The 15,020-nt window shown below is 35.8% G+C and overlaps 1 protein-coding gene across 1 annotated transcript in view; it reads left to right on the top strand.

The window, feature by feature from the left end:
- Positions 1-15,020, top strand: part of CRPPA (CDP-L-ribitol pyrophosphorylase A) — a 297,138-nt gene that overhangs the window by 128,168 nt on the left and 153,950 nt on the right. Inside the window, exon 7 of the mRNA XM_055314505.1 lies at positions 5,471-5,565. Within this exon, the coding sequence (XP_055170480.1) occupies positions 5,471-5,565 (95 nt within the window). The remainder of the gene's footprint in view (positions 1-5,470; positions 5,566-15,020) is intronic.

The following is a 15,020-nucleotide window of genomic DNA, read 5'->3' as shown; positions in this document are numbered from 1 at the left end:
GTGTCACAGTTTAAGCCCTAAAGCTGGCAAGCTGCTGTAGAACCACGAAGAGCCAATGTTTTGGTTCGAAGACCATTAAGCAGGAGGTTCCTCTCTCACTCCTGGCCTGTTAAACTTCTGTTCTATTTGGGTCTTCAATTGATTACATGATGCCCATCCACATTAGGTGGGGAAATCGGTTTTACTTAGTTTACCAATTTAAATGCAAACCACATCTAAAAATACCCTCACAGAAACACTCAAATTAAGTTTGACTAATTATCTGAACCACCCCATTGCTCAGTCAAGTTGACATATAAAATTAATCAGCCTAGCCAATAAAGTAAAATCAAATTGTACATTATTTTTGGCATAATTACTGCTGGCAATTATATACATACTCTGACTCTTGAAAAATTCCCATACATGGGGATGAGATACTAACTGAAAAACTTGGGCTTATTAATTAATGCTTACAGCTTTTTAATACTAATCTGTAGACTAAAGGTCATGTTCCATTAGAATTTTCTATTAAGTCACGTTGATCTGTGTGACACCTAGATGCTATATGTAAATAGTTATTCAGTATAAATCAGAGAATATGTGTTAAAGAAGTTATTTTTTTGGGGGGTGGGGAGTGTACCCTACAGGTTCAGATATTAAAATACTTCATATGTGATAATCATCCTCTTAGGAAGATTGAAAAAAAGATACTGTATAAAAAAGTGTGACAACTAAAACTAAGAAGTTAATATTAGTAATAAAGTTGACAGGTTCAGGTATTATCTAAATTTAACTCCAATGTTTTTCTAATTTATCTTTATGGTCTCTTTTGGGGAGAGAACAACAACTGGATTCTTGTGGTAGAGTTTTTATGATTCCGGGAAGCAAAATGACTTTATGTTCCTCCCCCATGCTATTGTTGTGTTTTAACACAACATTTCTAAGAAGTGCTTTATTAATAATTAGAGAACAACAGATTAACAATTCTAAAGGCTTTTATTTCTGTCGATTTCATTATTAACCTGAAGGAAGTTGTTAAATTCTTTGCTTTGAGAAATAATAAATATTCATCATATTTGGAAAGTTTTGTGCCCCATAAAAAATGATTTTTGAATATTAGATTTTTTTTCTGTGTTGTGGGATACTAGTAGAAGTGTAGAATTGAGGTTCAATTTATTTGAACCCTGCTTCTCTAGCTACATTCTTTCCCATTTGGGGTTTCCACCTTCATGGCACAAGTATAGGCATTTCTGTTGTCTTCTGTTGGTGAAGGTCTTAAGTACATTAACATTCCCGGTTACGGATGTCACTGTATATTTGGGGATTGCTAGTAGAAATCACATGAGATGCTTCAACCCAGATGTAATGGATAAACTAATATATGAACAATCAGAAGGTATCCATTTTAGTTTCAAAGAAATTCAGGGAAGAAAACAGGACTGTTCCTCAAGATGTGTACTTCACTCTTTTGTGTAATTACTGCATTTTGTGTGAAACTTTGAAATTTGAAAAGGATTAGTGGGACAAATTGAGATTTTTTTTTAAAAGATTTTATTTATTTGAGAATGAGAGCATGAACAATGGTGGGTGGGGTAGAGGGAGAAGGAGAAGCAGATTCCCTACTGAGAGCAGGGGGCCCGCAGACTTAGGGCTTGATTCCAGGACTCTCAGATTATGACCTGAGCCAAAACCAAGAATCTGATGCTTAACTCTTGAGCCACCCAGGTGCTGCCCCTCCCCTGGCCCTTTTTAACAAATTCTGAAATAATTAAGACCACAGGGAGTATTTTAAGTTAGAGATGGGTCATATTTTGAGTAGATAAAAAGAATTTTAATTTGTATTCTTGTTGAATCATGTAATCATAGCAACAATTATTATGTGAACACTTGGGATTTACTTGTAGCAGGCACTATATGTAACTTCAGGTATATTGATTATTTAACCCTCATCACAATCTCAATGTTGGCTCTTTTATTCCATGTTTCCTTCATTTCTTTTATATTTATAAATTTGGTGTAGAAAGTTTGGCTCTACATAAATTGATTTTCAGGGGATCCCTGTGTGGCTCAGTGGTTTGGTGCCTGCCTTTGGCCCAGGGCTTGATCCTGGAGTCCCAGGATTGAGACCCACATCGGGCTCCTTGCATGGAGCCTGCTTCTTCTTCTGTCTGTGTCTCTGCCTCTCTCTTTCTGTGTCTCTCATGAATAAATGAATAAAATCTTTTAAAAAATTGATTTTTAGTCTCTGTATGGTTCACACATGTAAAATATTGTTAAAGTATGAATATACTACTTATGGAAGTTTTTGGATATTGAATTGTATTCCTGTAACATTAAAAAAAATTGCATGGGGCTCAGTAAGTTTTTATTAATATTTTATTTACTCATGAGAGACACAAAGACATAGAGGGAGAAGCAGGCTCTCTGTGGAACTCGATCCCAGGACCCTGGGATCATGCCCCGAGCCAAAGACACTTGTTCAACCCATAAGCCACCCAGGGGCAGCCCCAGTGGCTCAGCAGTTTAGCGCCACCTTCAGTCCAGGGCGTGATCCTGGAGACCCTGGATGGAGTCCCACATCTGGCTCCCTGCATGGAGCCTGCTTCTCCCTCTGCCTGTGTCTCTGCCTTTCTCTCTCTCTGTGTCTCTCATGAATACATAAATAAAATCTTAAAAAAAAAATAAGCCACCCAGGCATCCTGGGGCTCAGTAATTTAATAAACATCATTAAATGTCCAGGACTTGCCTTTTTCTGTAATTGATGAACATTGCATATCTTTTCTTATATTGCCTTTGTAAAATTGGGCAAGAAATGGTTAAACTGTGAACTCCAGTGAGCCATGCAGAACAGAGTAAGAACTGAGTGAATTTGGGTTTTTTAAAATAGTTGGACATTAGAAATCTTAAAGGCAATTGACTAACAATGCTTTTTTCTCAGCACCCTCCAATTGCTATAGTATGGAGAAGATTAAATTGCAGAATTACTCCAAAAAAATGATATTCGAAAAGAGTCATACCATTTTGGGGGGATTAATCAGCTATAGTAGGCAATCAACATGTTTCTTTTTAAAGAGAAGACTTTTATAAGCCTCGCATTGCAGAAAATCAATGCAATGAATAAACAAAGGTTTTCAGTGTGACTGAACATCTCAATCACCTTTGGAGCTTCAAAAAAGGGCAAGAATCTTGATGGGTGGGTTTCAAGAGTATATATTGGAAACCTATAAAAGCAAAACAAAACCTCAGTTGACTTTGTGCAACTGGCGTTGAGAACCATTGAATTGGGGAACTGATGAAGATTCAACCTGGTGTAGACTGTGAATGACACTGGACAGGTGGGGGATTTTATATTATTAGGGTAAAGGACATAGTGGCATGGACATTGGACCATTGTGGAGTATAAATAACTGGGTATTAAAGACATTGGCAGACAGAATAGAAATCACCATGATAAAAGATTGACCTTCTTTATTGTTAAATTGCCTTCAATATAGACTTTTATGTTTTTTCAGTTGATCGTCACTGAATAGAGAGGTGAATTTATTTTTTATCCAGCTTCATTAAGGTATAGTTTACATATAACATGCAGGTTTAGGGTATGAACTGTAATGATTTGATATATGTATATATTGTAAAGTGATTACCACAGTAAGATTAACACATCCACCACCTCCAATATTTAAAATATTGTTTAAAAAATAACTTGGAAGACCTCCTACTCTATGCTATATAAACTATATATATGTTTATACACACGCACACACACACATTCATGTTTTTTTAATTGTACCATATTTGTGTTAGGGAGTAGAATATTTATTTTAGTGTACTAAATGTTTAGTGTACTTTGAAACAAAAGATGAAAGAATAGTACACTTAACTTCCATCTGTCTTAAACCTAGATACATTAGTTCACCCATTGTTTACATATTGTTTCCTTTGCTTTATCATGTCCATACATGTTTTTCTTGCTGACATACAGAGTTTGGAACTAGTTAGTAGGTGTTTGCTAAATTTATGGTAATTTATTGTACAGCAAGCAAAAAAAATGCTTATGTAAACCATAAGAATTTCATGAGAAATAACTGAGAAATTATAGTAGAAATTACAAAATGTTTACAATGAAAGTGAATGAAGTCCCCTAAACTGAAAATAATTTAAACTAATGAAAAAATCACAATGTTTGAAATAAAGCTAAGGTGAATTAAAGGAAAATTTAAATATAAGAATAAAGGAAAAACTGGAACTAAACAATATGAGCATCTTTTTCAAGAAAATAGCAAACTAAATCCAAAGATAGTAGAAGGAAGAAAATATTGGGTAGTAGAAATCCAAGAACTAGAAAATAAACATACAAGAAAATCAAAGGTTTTCTTTGACAATGTTAATAAAATTGATGAATCCTCAGCAAGAGTAATCATGAAAAGAATTCCTTTCTGTGAACTCACATTTCTGGAATCTATTATATGGGTTCAGAAAATTATGAAGGGTCATAGTGAAGATTGGTACTAATAGAACATACAGCTCCAGCACCGTATAATATTCTTGATAAGAGGGAAGGAGGTAGTACTAAGAGTTGGTGATATTGTTAATTGGTGATATTGTTAATGTTTTAATGGCTCTATTGTCCCCAGATTGGCTTAGAAAAATGATAAACTATCACTATATCAATGTTTATGTACACCAAATAATATAGATCTGTCCATGTAAGAAGCTCCTGGGTTAAATGATTAACTTGATTGAGGTTTCTTATTTAAAATTAGGCCTTTAAAAATTTTCTGACATGATAACATGCTATGTCTTTTTAATTGGCAGCAGTATAGCTATTTCTTAGCGTCTTAGATTGTCTACTGTAGAGGAGGACACCATATTTTTTTTGAGTGTGCATCGAGGCTTAACAAAGATGAACATTTTTATGTCATATGGCTTCTATTTTTGAATCAGATCATGTCAGAGAGGTCTAACAAATTTGAAGAAAATTGGTTTAGCTCTTTTCACTTGTGGTAACATTTAAACAGGCAGGAACTTAATTGTATTCAATTGACCAAATTGAGAAGAAAGCCAAGGAAACTGCTATACTCACCCAGGGTCCTAGGTGGCACCATGAGCTGCACACAGGAGAAACTTTCTAGCCTGAAGAGGGGATGTGAGTGAGAGATGGAATTTTATCAGATTCTAGGAGACCCCTGGTGAATGTAGGAGGATTGAATTGTCAAGCCAAATAGCTGTTACTTTCAGTTAGTCCTTTTCAAATGTATCCTAAGATAGCTTATTTCTGTTGCTTACACAACGTTCTGGTTAGCCACCTACACAGGGTTGAATATATACCTTTTTTGATTTGGGTAATAACAAGCGAAGGACTTATCGCCTGAAAGTAAAACCTTTGTAGTTCAACATTTACGAACAGCAGGTAAGCCTCAGTCTTAGAATGCTAGGGCTTTGTTCCATTTTTCTCTTTGAAACAATATTTTTTTCCTTTTTATCTCAGAAAGAATTTCACAACACATTTGCATAGTTATGGACACAAAAGATGAGAATCATGTGGGACATCATCTTGAAGAAATACTAAAAAATGAACTAAATGTAAGTATTCAAAGATTGCGTTTCATGACATTTAAGAGTTGAGTTCCCTTTGTTCTCTGTTTTTGAGCTGATGAACTTAAATTTGTACCTAATCGGGATAAGGAAATGAAAGAAGTAATATTAAGTGTGAGGAGGTCCATAGGAACTATTTGTAACTTTTACCACTAATGACTTCCATTATTTACTTCTATGACAACTTTTTGTCTTGAAATGTTTTGTTTGACAAAATGATTTAACCCTAAGTAATTTCCCTGTTTCAGTTAAAATGTATAACCATTATGCTATCTGGGCTTATGATATCTGGGCTTATGATAAACATGTGATGATCTTTTAACAATATACATGATCAAATTATAATTAAAAGCCAAAGTAAAAAGTTCATTTAAGTTAATTTTAACATGATGGCACACTTAGAAGGGAAATGGGCCCTGTTAGGACTGTCTGTACTCAGATGTCAGCTTTATTGCCTAACTTCCTTATCTTAAATTGTAAATGCCAATAACATATCCTTTGTAAAGTCATTAAGAGAGTTGAATAAAATAACTTTAAAGGTTGAATTTAAAGTTTAAATTAGACTAAAATTTTTTTTAAGATTTTATTTATTTATTCATGAGAGCCACACACACACAGAGAGGCAGAGACACAGGCAGAGGGAGAAGCAGGCTCCATGCAGGGAGCCTGACGTGGGACTCAATCCTGGGACTCCAGGATCATGTCCTGGGCTGAAGGCGGCGCCAAACCGCTGAGCCACCCGGGCTGCCCTAAATTTGACTAAAATTTAAAGTACTTTAAAGCATCTGGCCTGTAAATTTTTGGTGAAAATGAACTATAATAATTAAATTTGATGATGAGACAAAGTGTATTAAGTAATGAATACTACTAGTTCCCAAACTTTAGTTTAGGAACTGAATAGATAGTTTAGTTTAGTCCTGAATAGATACACCAAATGTTAAGAGCATAGAGCCCTGGAATATGTAAAAACCTTGTTAATAGTAGTCTGATATTAGTTCTAGAATCCAGATTTTTAACAAGCTCCCCCAGGTGTTATTAATGGCACTCAGTGCCAAATTCTACCAGTAGCACTTGGAGCACCAACCCAAAGCTGAAAGAAAATGAGCACCATATCTGCTATCTCTTAGATAGAAAGGTTGTACTGCAATCTACTTTCCTGTGTTGCTTCTCTTCATTGACTTTCTGAACATTCTCCCTTCATCCTTGGAAATTTTATCACCTTGCTCTGCTTTTTACCTCATGTTAACCTGTGAAGAATCTGTTCCTAAATTCCTTTCCCCAATTTCACTGCTGCATCTTGCAGAATATTTAATTATTGATAACTTTCCATTGTCTGACACGTTGAAGCACCCTTTTACCTCAGAAATAGTCTTTTGCTGTTGAGTAATCTCTTTTTTTAAAAAAATTATTTATTAGAGATAATAAAGATAGAACATGAGCAGGGAGGAGAGGGAGAAGCAGTGTCCTCACTGAGCAGACAGCCCTCTGCGGGGTTCTCATTTACTCTTTATGCAGAAGTTGCTGAGTTGCTGAGTCAATGCAGAAGTTGCTGAGATGAGACACTGAAAGAATATTAGTGGAACTCTGGCCATCGATCAACCTTAAGTTTAGAGAGCTGGGATTTTATGCTCTTGTTGAGTACCCAGCTGTTGTATTCCATGTGACTAATTCCTTTATTGGTTTTTCTAGTATTAGACCCTGTGTAAGTTCTTTTGATTACAATTATTACAATACTTATTCTTTTTTTTCCTGTATCTGTTTAGCGATGAAGTGACATGAAATGGGGATACACACAATGGTACATTGCTGGCCTTGTGTGATTTATTCATCAGTTTGGCCTCTCAGATCCTTATCCTTTTCATTTTCAATCCAATGACCTTCATCTACCTCCCCATCAGGTCCAGTCTTCATATATTGCTATCATCTTAACTGTGCTGAAAAAATAAGTACTAAGGCTATTCCTTAAGTTCTGACCACAGTGTTTTGTCAATCCATATCTTTTGCTAAGTTACTCTTGCGCATATTTGAATTTTACAGGAAACTCCAGGGCCCCCATATTCTTCCTTTCTTTCAGCTACATTTTGTTTCATACCCTTCCTTGCCTAGTTTCAATACCATGTTCTAGCCCTTCTTTGGATCATAGATCTTCTACCAATATCCTCAATTCCCTTGTCCTTCAAATGCACACCTTTGGTTAAAATTCCATCCATGTATTAGTCTAAGTTTTCACTTCTCTAAGCCTTGACTCAATACCACTGGAGAAAATTATACAGCAGTGCAGATTGTTGCCATTAAAAAATACTGGTCTCCACATGTGTCTTATTCTCTTGTATAGTCAAGTCTCCAATCCTCCTCTATGACTATTCTAAACCTTCTGCACTTTCCTCAAATATTGAACCCCAGTTTTCTAACCTCACTGTTGGCATTTTGAGCTAGATAATTCTTTGTTGTGAGAGTCTATCTTGTGCATTGTACACTGTTTAGCAGTATCTTTGGCCAAAACTCATCAGATGCCTCTCGTTGTAGCAACCAAAACATCTCCAGTTATTAGTAAATGTTGCCTAGATGTTGTTTGCCTAGATGGGGCAAAATTCCCCTTCATTTGAGAAATGCTGGTCCAATCCCACTATCTTTACACCTGTTGTTAGACACGGTCTTGTCTCCGGAGCATAATTACACACTCCCACATGGCAACATCCTTGTCTTCTTGGCACCAGGCCTCTGAAGAGTCCTGCATCTGTGGCCATGCTCTTAAGATTGTTTGCTCTTCTGAGTTCTGATTCCCCTCCCTCCACTTCGCCCATTGTCATGAACTTCCTAGTGTCTTCACGTTCCTTCCATTAATTGAAACAAAACAAAGCTCCTCTTAACTCAAGTTACCCAGAAGTCAGCCTCGATTAGAATAGTTTAACTGCTCATTCCTCATTTCATTGCAGCCTGATTTCTAGCCCCACCTTCTGCAGGAAATGCTCTCAGCAAGGTCCTCGGTGACCCTTTGAGCAATCCACAAGACATTTACTAGTCCTTACATTGATGGAGGGTAGCACTTGACCCTTTTGTCTAATGCTTTCTTCCAGAAGGAATCTCATCCCATTTTGTAACATCTTGTTTTTCTTAAGCTCCTTTTTTGTTTGTGGGCTTCCTCTTAGTTTTGTTTATGGGATACTGTTCATACTTTTTAGGATTCTCTACATAGGTGAATGGTTTTCTCTGGGAAGCTGTGCTGATTGCTTCACATATCGTCTACTCGCTAGAGATAAAATTATTCTCTAGCCCTGTGTGTTTAATTATTCACTAGCTTGTGTTTCAGAATTATAAATTCAATTGGAAGTTTCTCAGATCCTCAAACTTAAGTGTTGGTAATATTCCACATTTCACAAATTCTTGTTGGAAGCAGTTGTCCTCCATCTGCTAAGGTTTCAGCCTCTGACAAGTATATGGTTTGCCTAGTTCCCTAAACCTGGTGTAATCTTTCGCCTATTTTCTATCACACCCCCGAAGCAAATAAAATTCCAAAACACTTGAGTTTTATCTTAATATCTCTCAAATGAGGGATCTGAAGTCTTCCCAGAGCTTACTGCAGTCTTGATATGTGAGGGAGATTTATTGAATGTTATATAAACTAATGGATAAATGACGATGACTTGTTATTACTAACTTGAGCATTGTATTTTGTATTGCTTTATGCTTTCTGCACAGCTAGTTATCCCCAAGTTAGTGACCTTAAATAATAAAAATTCACCATGTCACAGTTTTGTGAGACGGAAGTCTAGGCACAGGACAGCCAGTTGGCTTTGATTCACGGTCTTTAATTTGATTATAGTCAAGCTGTTCTCTGTAGGCTGAGGCCACAGTCTCACCTGAATCATCCAAGTGCAAATGGATCTGCTCCCAAATTTATGCAAGTAGTTGTTGGCAAACCTTAATCCCTTTCTATGTGGATTTATTCACTGAGCTGCCTCACAGCATGGCATTCAGGACTGAAGGCACAGTTTTCTTTTTGTAATTTGATTTTACGAGTAACATCCCATTGCTTGTGTCTTATTCTCTTCATTCAAAGCAAGTCAATATATCCAAACCAGATGCAAGAGGAGGGGATTATGTGAGATTGTAAATACTAAGAGGTAGTAAAATTGTTAGTGGGTCTCTTTTAGAAGTTGTCTGCTGCAAACATATATTTGTTACTAAGTTAAAAAATACCCTTCACGATGGCCATCCTAGCTTCTTGTGATATGTGAAGTCTGAGTCTTCTCTGTTAGCAGTCATTATCCAACCACACTATAATTTTTCAGTTAAATCAATGGAGGCACAACCTAATTTATATGAAAACAAGTCCTTAGTACTTGAGTTTATCAGGTAATCTATATGACAAATGATGGAGTTGATCAGAAATATTCGAATAGTTCTCAAATCAGTGATAGACTAAAGGAGCTAACTAGCCAAAACCAACAGCCTCTCAATTACCCCTCATCATTCTGAAGAAAATTTCAGATATCCTATTACTTCATATATAAATACCTCAGTATGTAAATGCACAAAAAAGTTTGTCTTTTAAACTGTAATAATAATTACACTCCACAATATACTTAGTATCTTCAGATGTCCAGCAGTTCACTTTTCTCCAGTCCTGCTATATATTCTTTGTTTCCTGTTTGTTTGAAACATTGTATCTTTCAGTGTACTTTTCATTCTCTTTCAAAATTGTCCGCAAATAATCATGAGTTTGTATGTCTGTTTTTTAATCTACATTTTTTTTATCTCTCTCTTTTTTTTAAAAATTTTAAATGGAGTAAATTGTCCTTTAGAAATGCCCAAAGTGTGGGTTTTACTCATTACAACCTTGTGGTTTCACTTAACAAGTCTGCCGGTCTCCTATATATCTTGGAAATTAATAGGAAATTAATAGTAAGATACAGAGGTTTGTTCAGATTTGGACTGAAAAAAAATAGATGATTTTTTTCATAGCTGATATGTACTTCTCCCAGGAAGTATGTAAATCTGGTCTTTTGTATTTCAGTGGCTAGAGCCATTATTAAATAAAAGTTGCAAAATGATACAAAGTAAAATTCAAGAATGTGGAATTGTGTTTTCTGTTCTAGAGGGTATCAATGGGGTTTCTTAAAGGTTATAGATAGAGTCATGGTTTTAAAATATATTTGATATGATTCAATCCATAGCAGTCATAGTTTTACTAATACTCAAATGGTCCAGTTTGTAAGAAGCCTCTTCAAGTTATCTTGAATCCTTTTCTCATTATGCTAATAGTCTGATAACTTTCCTGCTCTCTGGTGTGACATGATATTCTATATTCATCTTGACCTCTCGACTCATTTCCTGACCATACCTGGAACCAACCAGTTCTCTGGATGGCTGCTGCTAAACTAGTCATTGTTTCCAGTTTTTAGTTTGTTGAACAGAGGTTGGAAACACAGTTTCCTATGTTTGTTAAAAATAAAACACATCCTGAATTCTTATTGATGTTTCCAATTGATATTAGAATTGGGGTTGCAGGATTTTTTAAAAGTGTTTTATCTCTGTCACCTGTTTCTAGTGGTGAAACTTAGAATTTTTTTTACATAATTCCAACATAACACATTTGCTTTATTTCATTGTAATTGATTCCTGAAAATAATGTAAGGTATTCTTTCCTCTACTGTCTCTAGGGTATATCCTATTGATGATGTACAATCAAATGTATTTTCCAGTCATTTGGAATAGTACTTCTAACTGATAATGGCACTATCTAGATACACAAAATCATTTGACTTATTTTTAGATATTGCTTTTTTAAAAGGAATTTGTTTTATAATTTTATATGAACTTTTATCAAAATCAAATCTACAAAGCAAATTATACTAGAAAAAGTCTAACTTTTCTAACAGGGTCTTCTGTACCCTCTTGCTTCCCTCTTCTCTGGGTAACTAGTTTTTAGAAGTTTATGGTTTGTTCCTTACACTGTTTATCAGTGTCTGTATAATGGATATTGTTTTGCATTTATAAAGATTTTTCTTCTGTCCTCCCTTGATGACTATATAAGTATTCTTGTGAATTACCTGTTTATTAATATTAATTTAAAGTCTTTTGGCTCTTGTCTACTGGGTTTGTCTTCTGGGCAGTATGGAAAATAACTAGTGTCATCTTCCTCCTACCTCTGCCTTCAGTGTCGTTTCATTAACTATCAGGTAACATCTATAAAATGGCAGCAAACCTTTTTTATATTCTCTCTCATTCATGTGATTGAGAATGTGATTACATACTATATTGTTTCCCTCAAAACAATCATTTATTCTTAGGATCTGTAAGTAAATGGTTGTTTAATTTTAAGAAGACTTATGTTGATATTTTGCAGGTCATTTTGTTTCTCTGAAACTAATGTTTCAGGAGATTTCCCAGGTGGAAGGGTTCCTTGGCACATTATTCCAAGTTCTTGCATGTGAATAAAATTATTCTGTGGCTAAAAATGTACTAGTTTGATTTTGACTCAGTGAAAACACTGGTTCAAACCTTTCTTCTTGAACATCTTAAATATGACTGGATTGTCTTAATTTCGTGAGGTGTTTGGATGAAGTGTGGTTAAAATCTGGTCTCTTTACCTGGGTACTAAGTGAAATTTTTTTCTTTAAAGTCCAGTTGTACTAGATTTTCTTAGTGTTGGCCCTTTTGGGTTAATATTCCTGTGTACACAATGTGTTCCTTTATAGTATAATTTCACATCTTTTTATTTCATGAAATTGTCATGGCATTATTGTTTATTTTTCTGTTGCATTGCTTTAGTTTTCTTTGAACAATATTCCTATTTGTTTGCCCATCCTTATAGGTATTACTTTCTCTTGGTTTAAAGAAATTTTTTTTTATTTTTTATTTTTTTTAATTTAAGCTTTTCATGTTTCCGATTTTATACTTCAGGTATTATCTGTGATACTTACTTTCTTTGCTATTCTTCCTAATTTACCCTTCATTTCTGAAACATTTTCTCATTTTCCTAATTTCTTGTTCTAATCACCTTTTTCTGATTTATTCCAAGTCTGACTTGTATAGTTCTTTAATTTTGGTTTAGCTTATTATTAAATGTTGGGTTAGTAGGGCACCTGGGTGGCTCAGTGGTTGAGTGTTTGCTTTTGGCTCAGGTCATGATCCCAGGGTCCTGGGATTGAGTTCCACATCAGGCTCCCCACAGGGGATCTGCTTCTCCCTCTACCTATGTCTTGCCTCTCTCTGTATGCCTCTCATGAATAAACTATTGTTTTGTTTTTTTTTAAATAAATGTTGGATTGCATCTTTCACTTGTTTTGTGAGTGTCTTTCATATGTGCGCGTGTGTATTGCCTGTAGGGGCATTATTTGGCTATTTGTTTGAGTGTGCATGCCCACAAGAGCTAGGGGATGGGGTTGGAGGGGCAGAGGTAGAGAGAATCTTAAGCAGGCCCTATGGCCAGTGCAGGGCCTGATGTGGGGCTACGTCTCACAATCTCTGAGATCATGACTTGAGCTGAAATCAAGAGTTGGGTACTTAACTGACTAAGCCACCTGGACATCCTATTATTCTTTTTCTTACAAGATTTGAGGTCTTCCCTTGTTGCTACTTTTTAAGTAAGAGTGTTTTTTTTTTTTTATTTTTATTTATTTTTTATTTATTTATTTATTTATTTATTTTTTAAATAAGAAAGGCTTTATTTTTTAAGACAAATAGCACAAACACACATCCAAATACAAGTGAGTAAATTCACTGGGTTATATAAAAGATGAGAAGAATGTGTATTCAGTTGAGTTTGGATGTAAAGTTCTGTAGATATCTGTGAAATCTATCTGGTCCAGTGTATCATTTAAAGCTCTCGTTTCTTTGGAGATGTTGTGTTTAGAAGACCTATCAAGGGTAGAGAGAGCTAGATTGAAGTCACCAAGTATAAGTGTATTATTATCTAAGTATTTCTTTACTTTGGTTAATAATTCGTTTAAGTATTTGGCAGCTCCCACATTCGGGGCATATATATTGAGGATTGTTAAGTCCTCTTGTTGGATAGATCCTTTAAGTATGATATAGTGTCCCTCTTCGTCTCTCACTACTGTCTTCGGAGTGAATTTTAGTTTATCTGATATAAGGATGGCTACCCCTGCTTTCTTTTGAGAACCATTTGAATGGTAAATGGTTCTCCAACCTTTTATTTTCAGGTTGTAGGTGTCCTTCTGTCTAAAATGAGTCTCTTGTAGACAGCAAATAGATGGGTCCTGCTTTTTTATCCAGTCTGAAACCCTGCGCCTTTTGATGGGGTCATTAATCCCGTTCACGTTCAGAGTTACTATTGACAGATATGAGTTTAGTGTCATCATGATATCTATTTAGTCCTTGTTTTTGTGGATTGTTCCACTGAACTTCTTCTTAAAGGGGAATTTTAAGAGTCCCCCTTAAAATTTCTTGCAGAGCTGGTTTGGAGGTCACATATTCTTTCAGTTCCTGCCTGTCTTGGAAGCTCTTTATCTCTCCTTCCATTTTGAATGAGAGCCTTGCTGGATAAAGTATTCTTGGTTGCATGTTCTTCTCATTTAGGACCCTGAATATATCCTGCCAGCCCTTTCTGGCCTGCCACGTCTCTGTGGAGAGGTCTGCTGTTACCCTAATATTCCTCCCCATGAAAGTCAGGGACTTCTTGTCTCTTGCTGCTTTAAGGATCTTCTCTTTATCTTTGGAATTTGCAAGCTTCACTATTAGATGTCGAGGTGTTGAACGGTTTTTATTGATTTTAGGGGGGGATCTCTCTATTTTCTGGATCTGAATGCCTGTTTCCCTTCCCAGATTGGGAAAGTTTTCAGCTAGGATTTGTTCAAATACATATTCTGGCCCTCTGTCCCTTTCGGCGCCCTCGGGAACCCCAATTAAACGTAGGTTTTTCTTCCTTAGAGTGTCATTTATTTCCCTTAATCTGTCTTCATGGTTCTTTAATTGTTTAATCTCTTTTTTCCTCAGTTTCCCTCTTTGCCATTAACTTGTCTTCTATGTCACTCACTCGTTCTTCCACCTCGTTAACCCTCGTCGTTAGGACTTCTAGTTTGGATTGCATCTCATTCAGTTGATTTTTAATTTCTGCCTGATTGGATCTAAATTCTGCAGTCATGAAGTCTCGTGAGTCCTTAATGCTTTTTTCTAGAGCCACCAGTAGCTGTATAATAGTGCTTCTGAATTGGCTTTCTGACATTGAAGTGTAATCCAGATTTTGTAGCTCTGTGGGAGAGAGGGCTGTTTCTGATTCTTTCTTTTGAGGTGAGGTTTTCCTTCTAGTCATTTTGCTCAGTGTGGAGTGGCCAAAAACAAGTTGTATTGGGAAAAGGAGAGAAAGAGAGAGAAGGAAAGAAAAGAGAAAAAGAAAAAAGAAAAAGAAAAGAAAAAGGAAAGAAGAGAAGAAAAAGGGAAAGAAAAAGAAAGAAAGGTGAAAAAAAAAAGGGGGTGGG

This window comes from Nyctereutes procyonoides, unplaced genomic scaffold (assembly GCF_905146905.1).
Source record: "Nyctereutes procyonoides isolate TBG_1078 unplaced genomic scaffold, NYPRO_anot_genome, whole genome shotgun sequence".
In the NCBI taxonomy this organism is placed as follows: domain Eukaryota; kingdom Metazoa; phylum Chordata; class Mammalia; order Carnivora; family Canidae; genus Nyctereutes; species Nyctereutes procyonoides.
The sequence above is the reverse complement of the archived record's forward strand: the minus strand, read 5'-3'. Positions and strand labels throughout refer to the sequence as shown.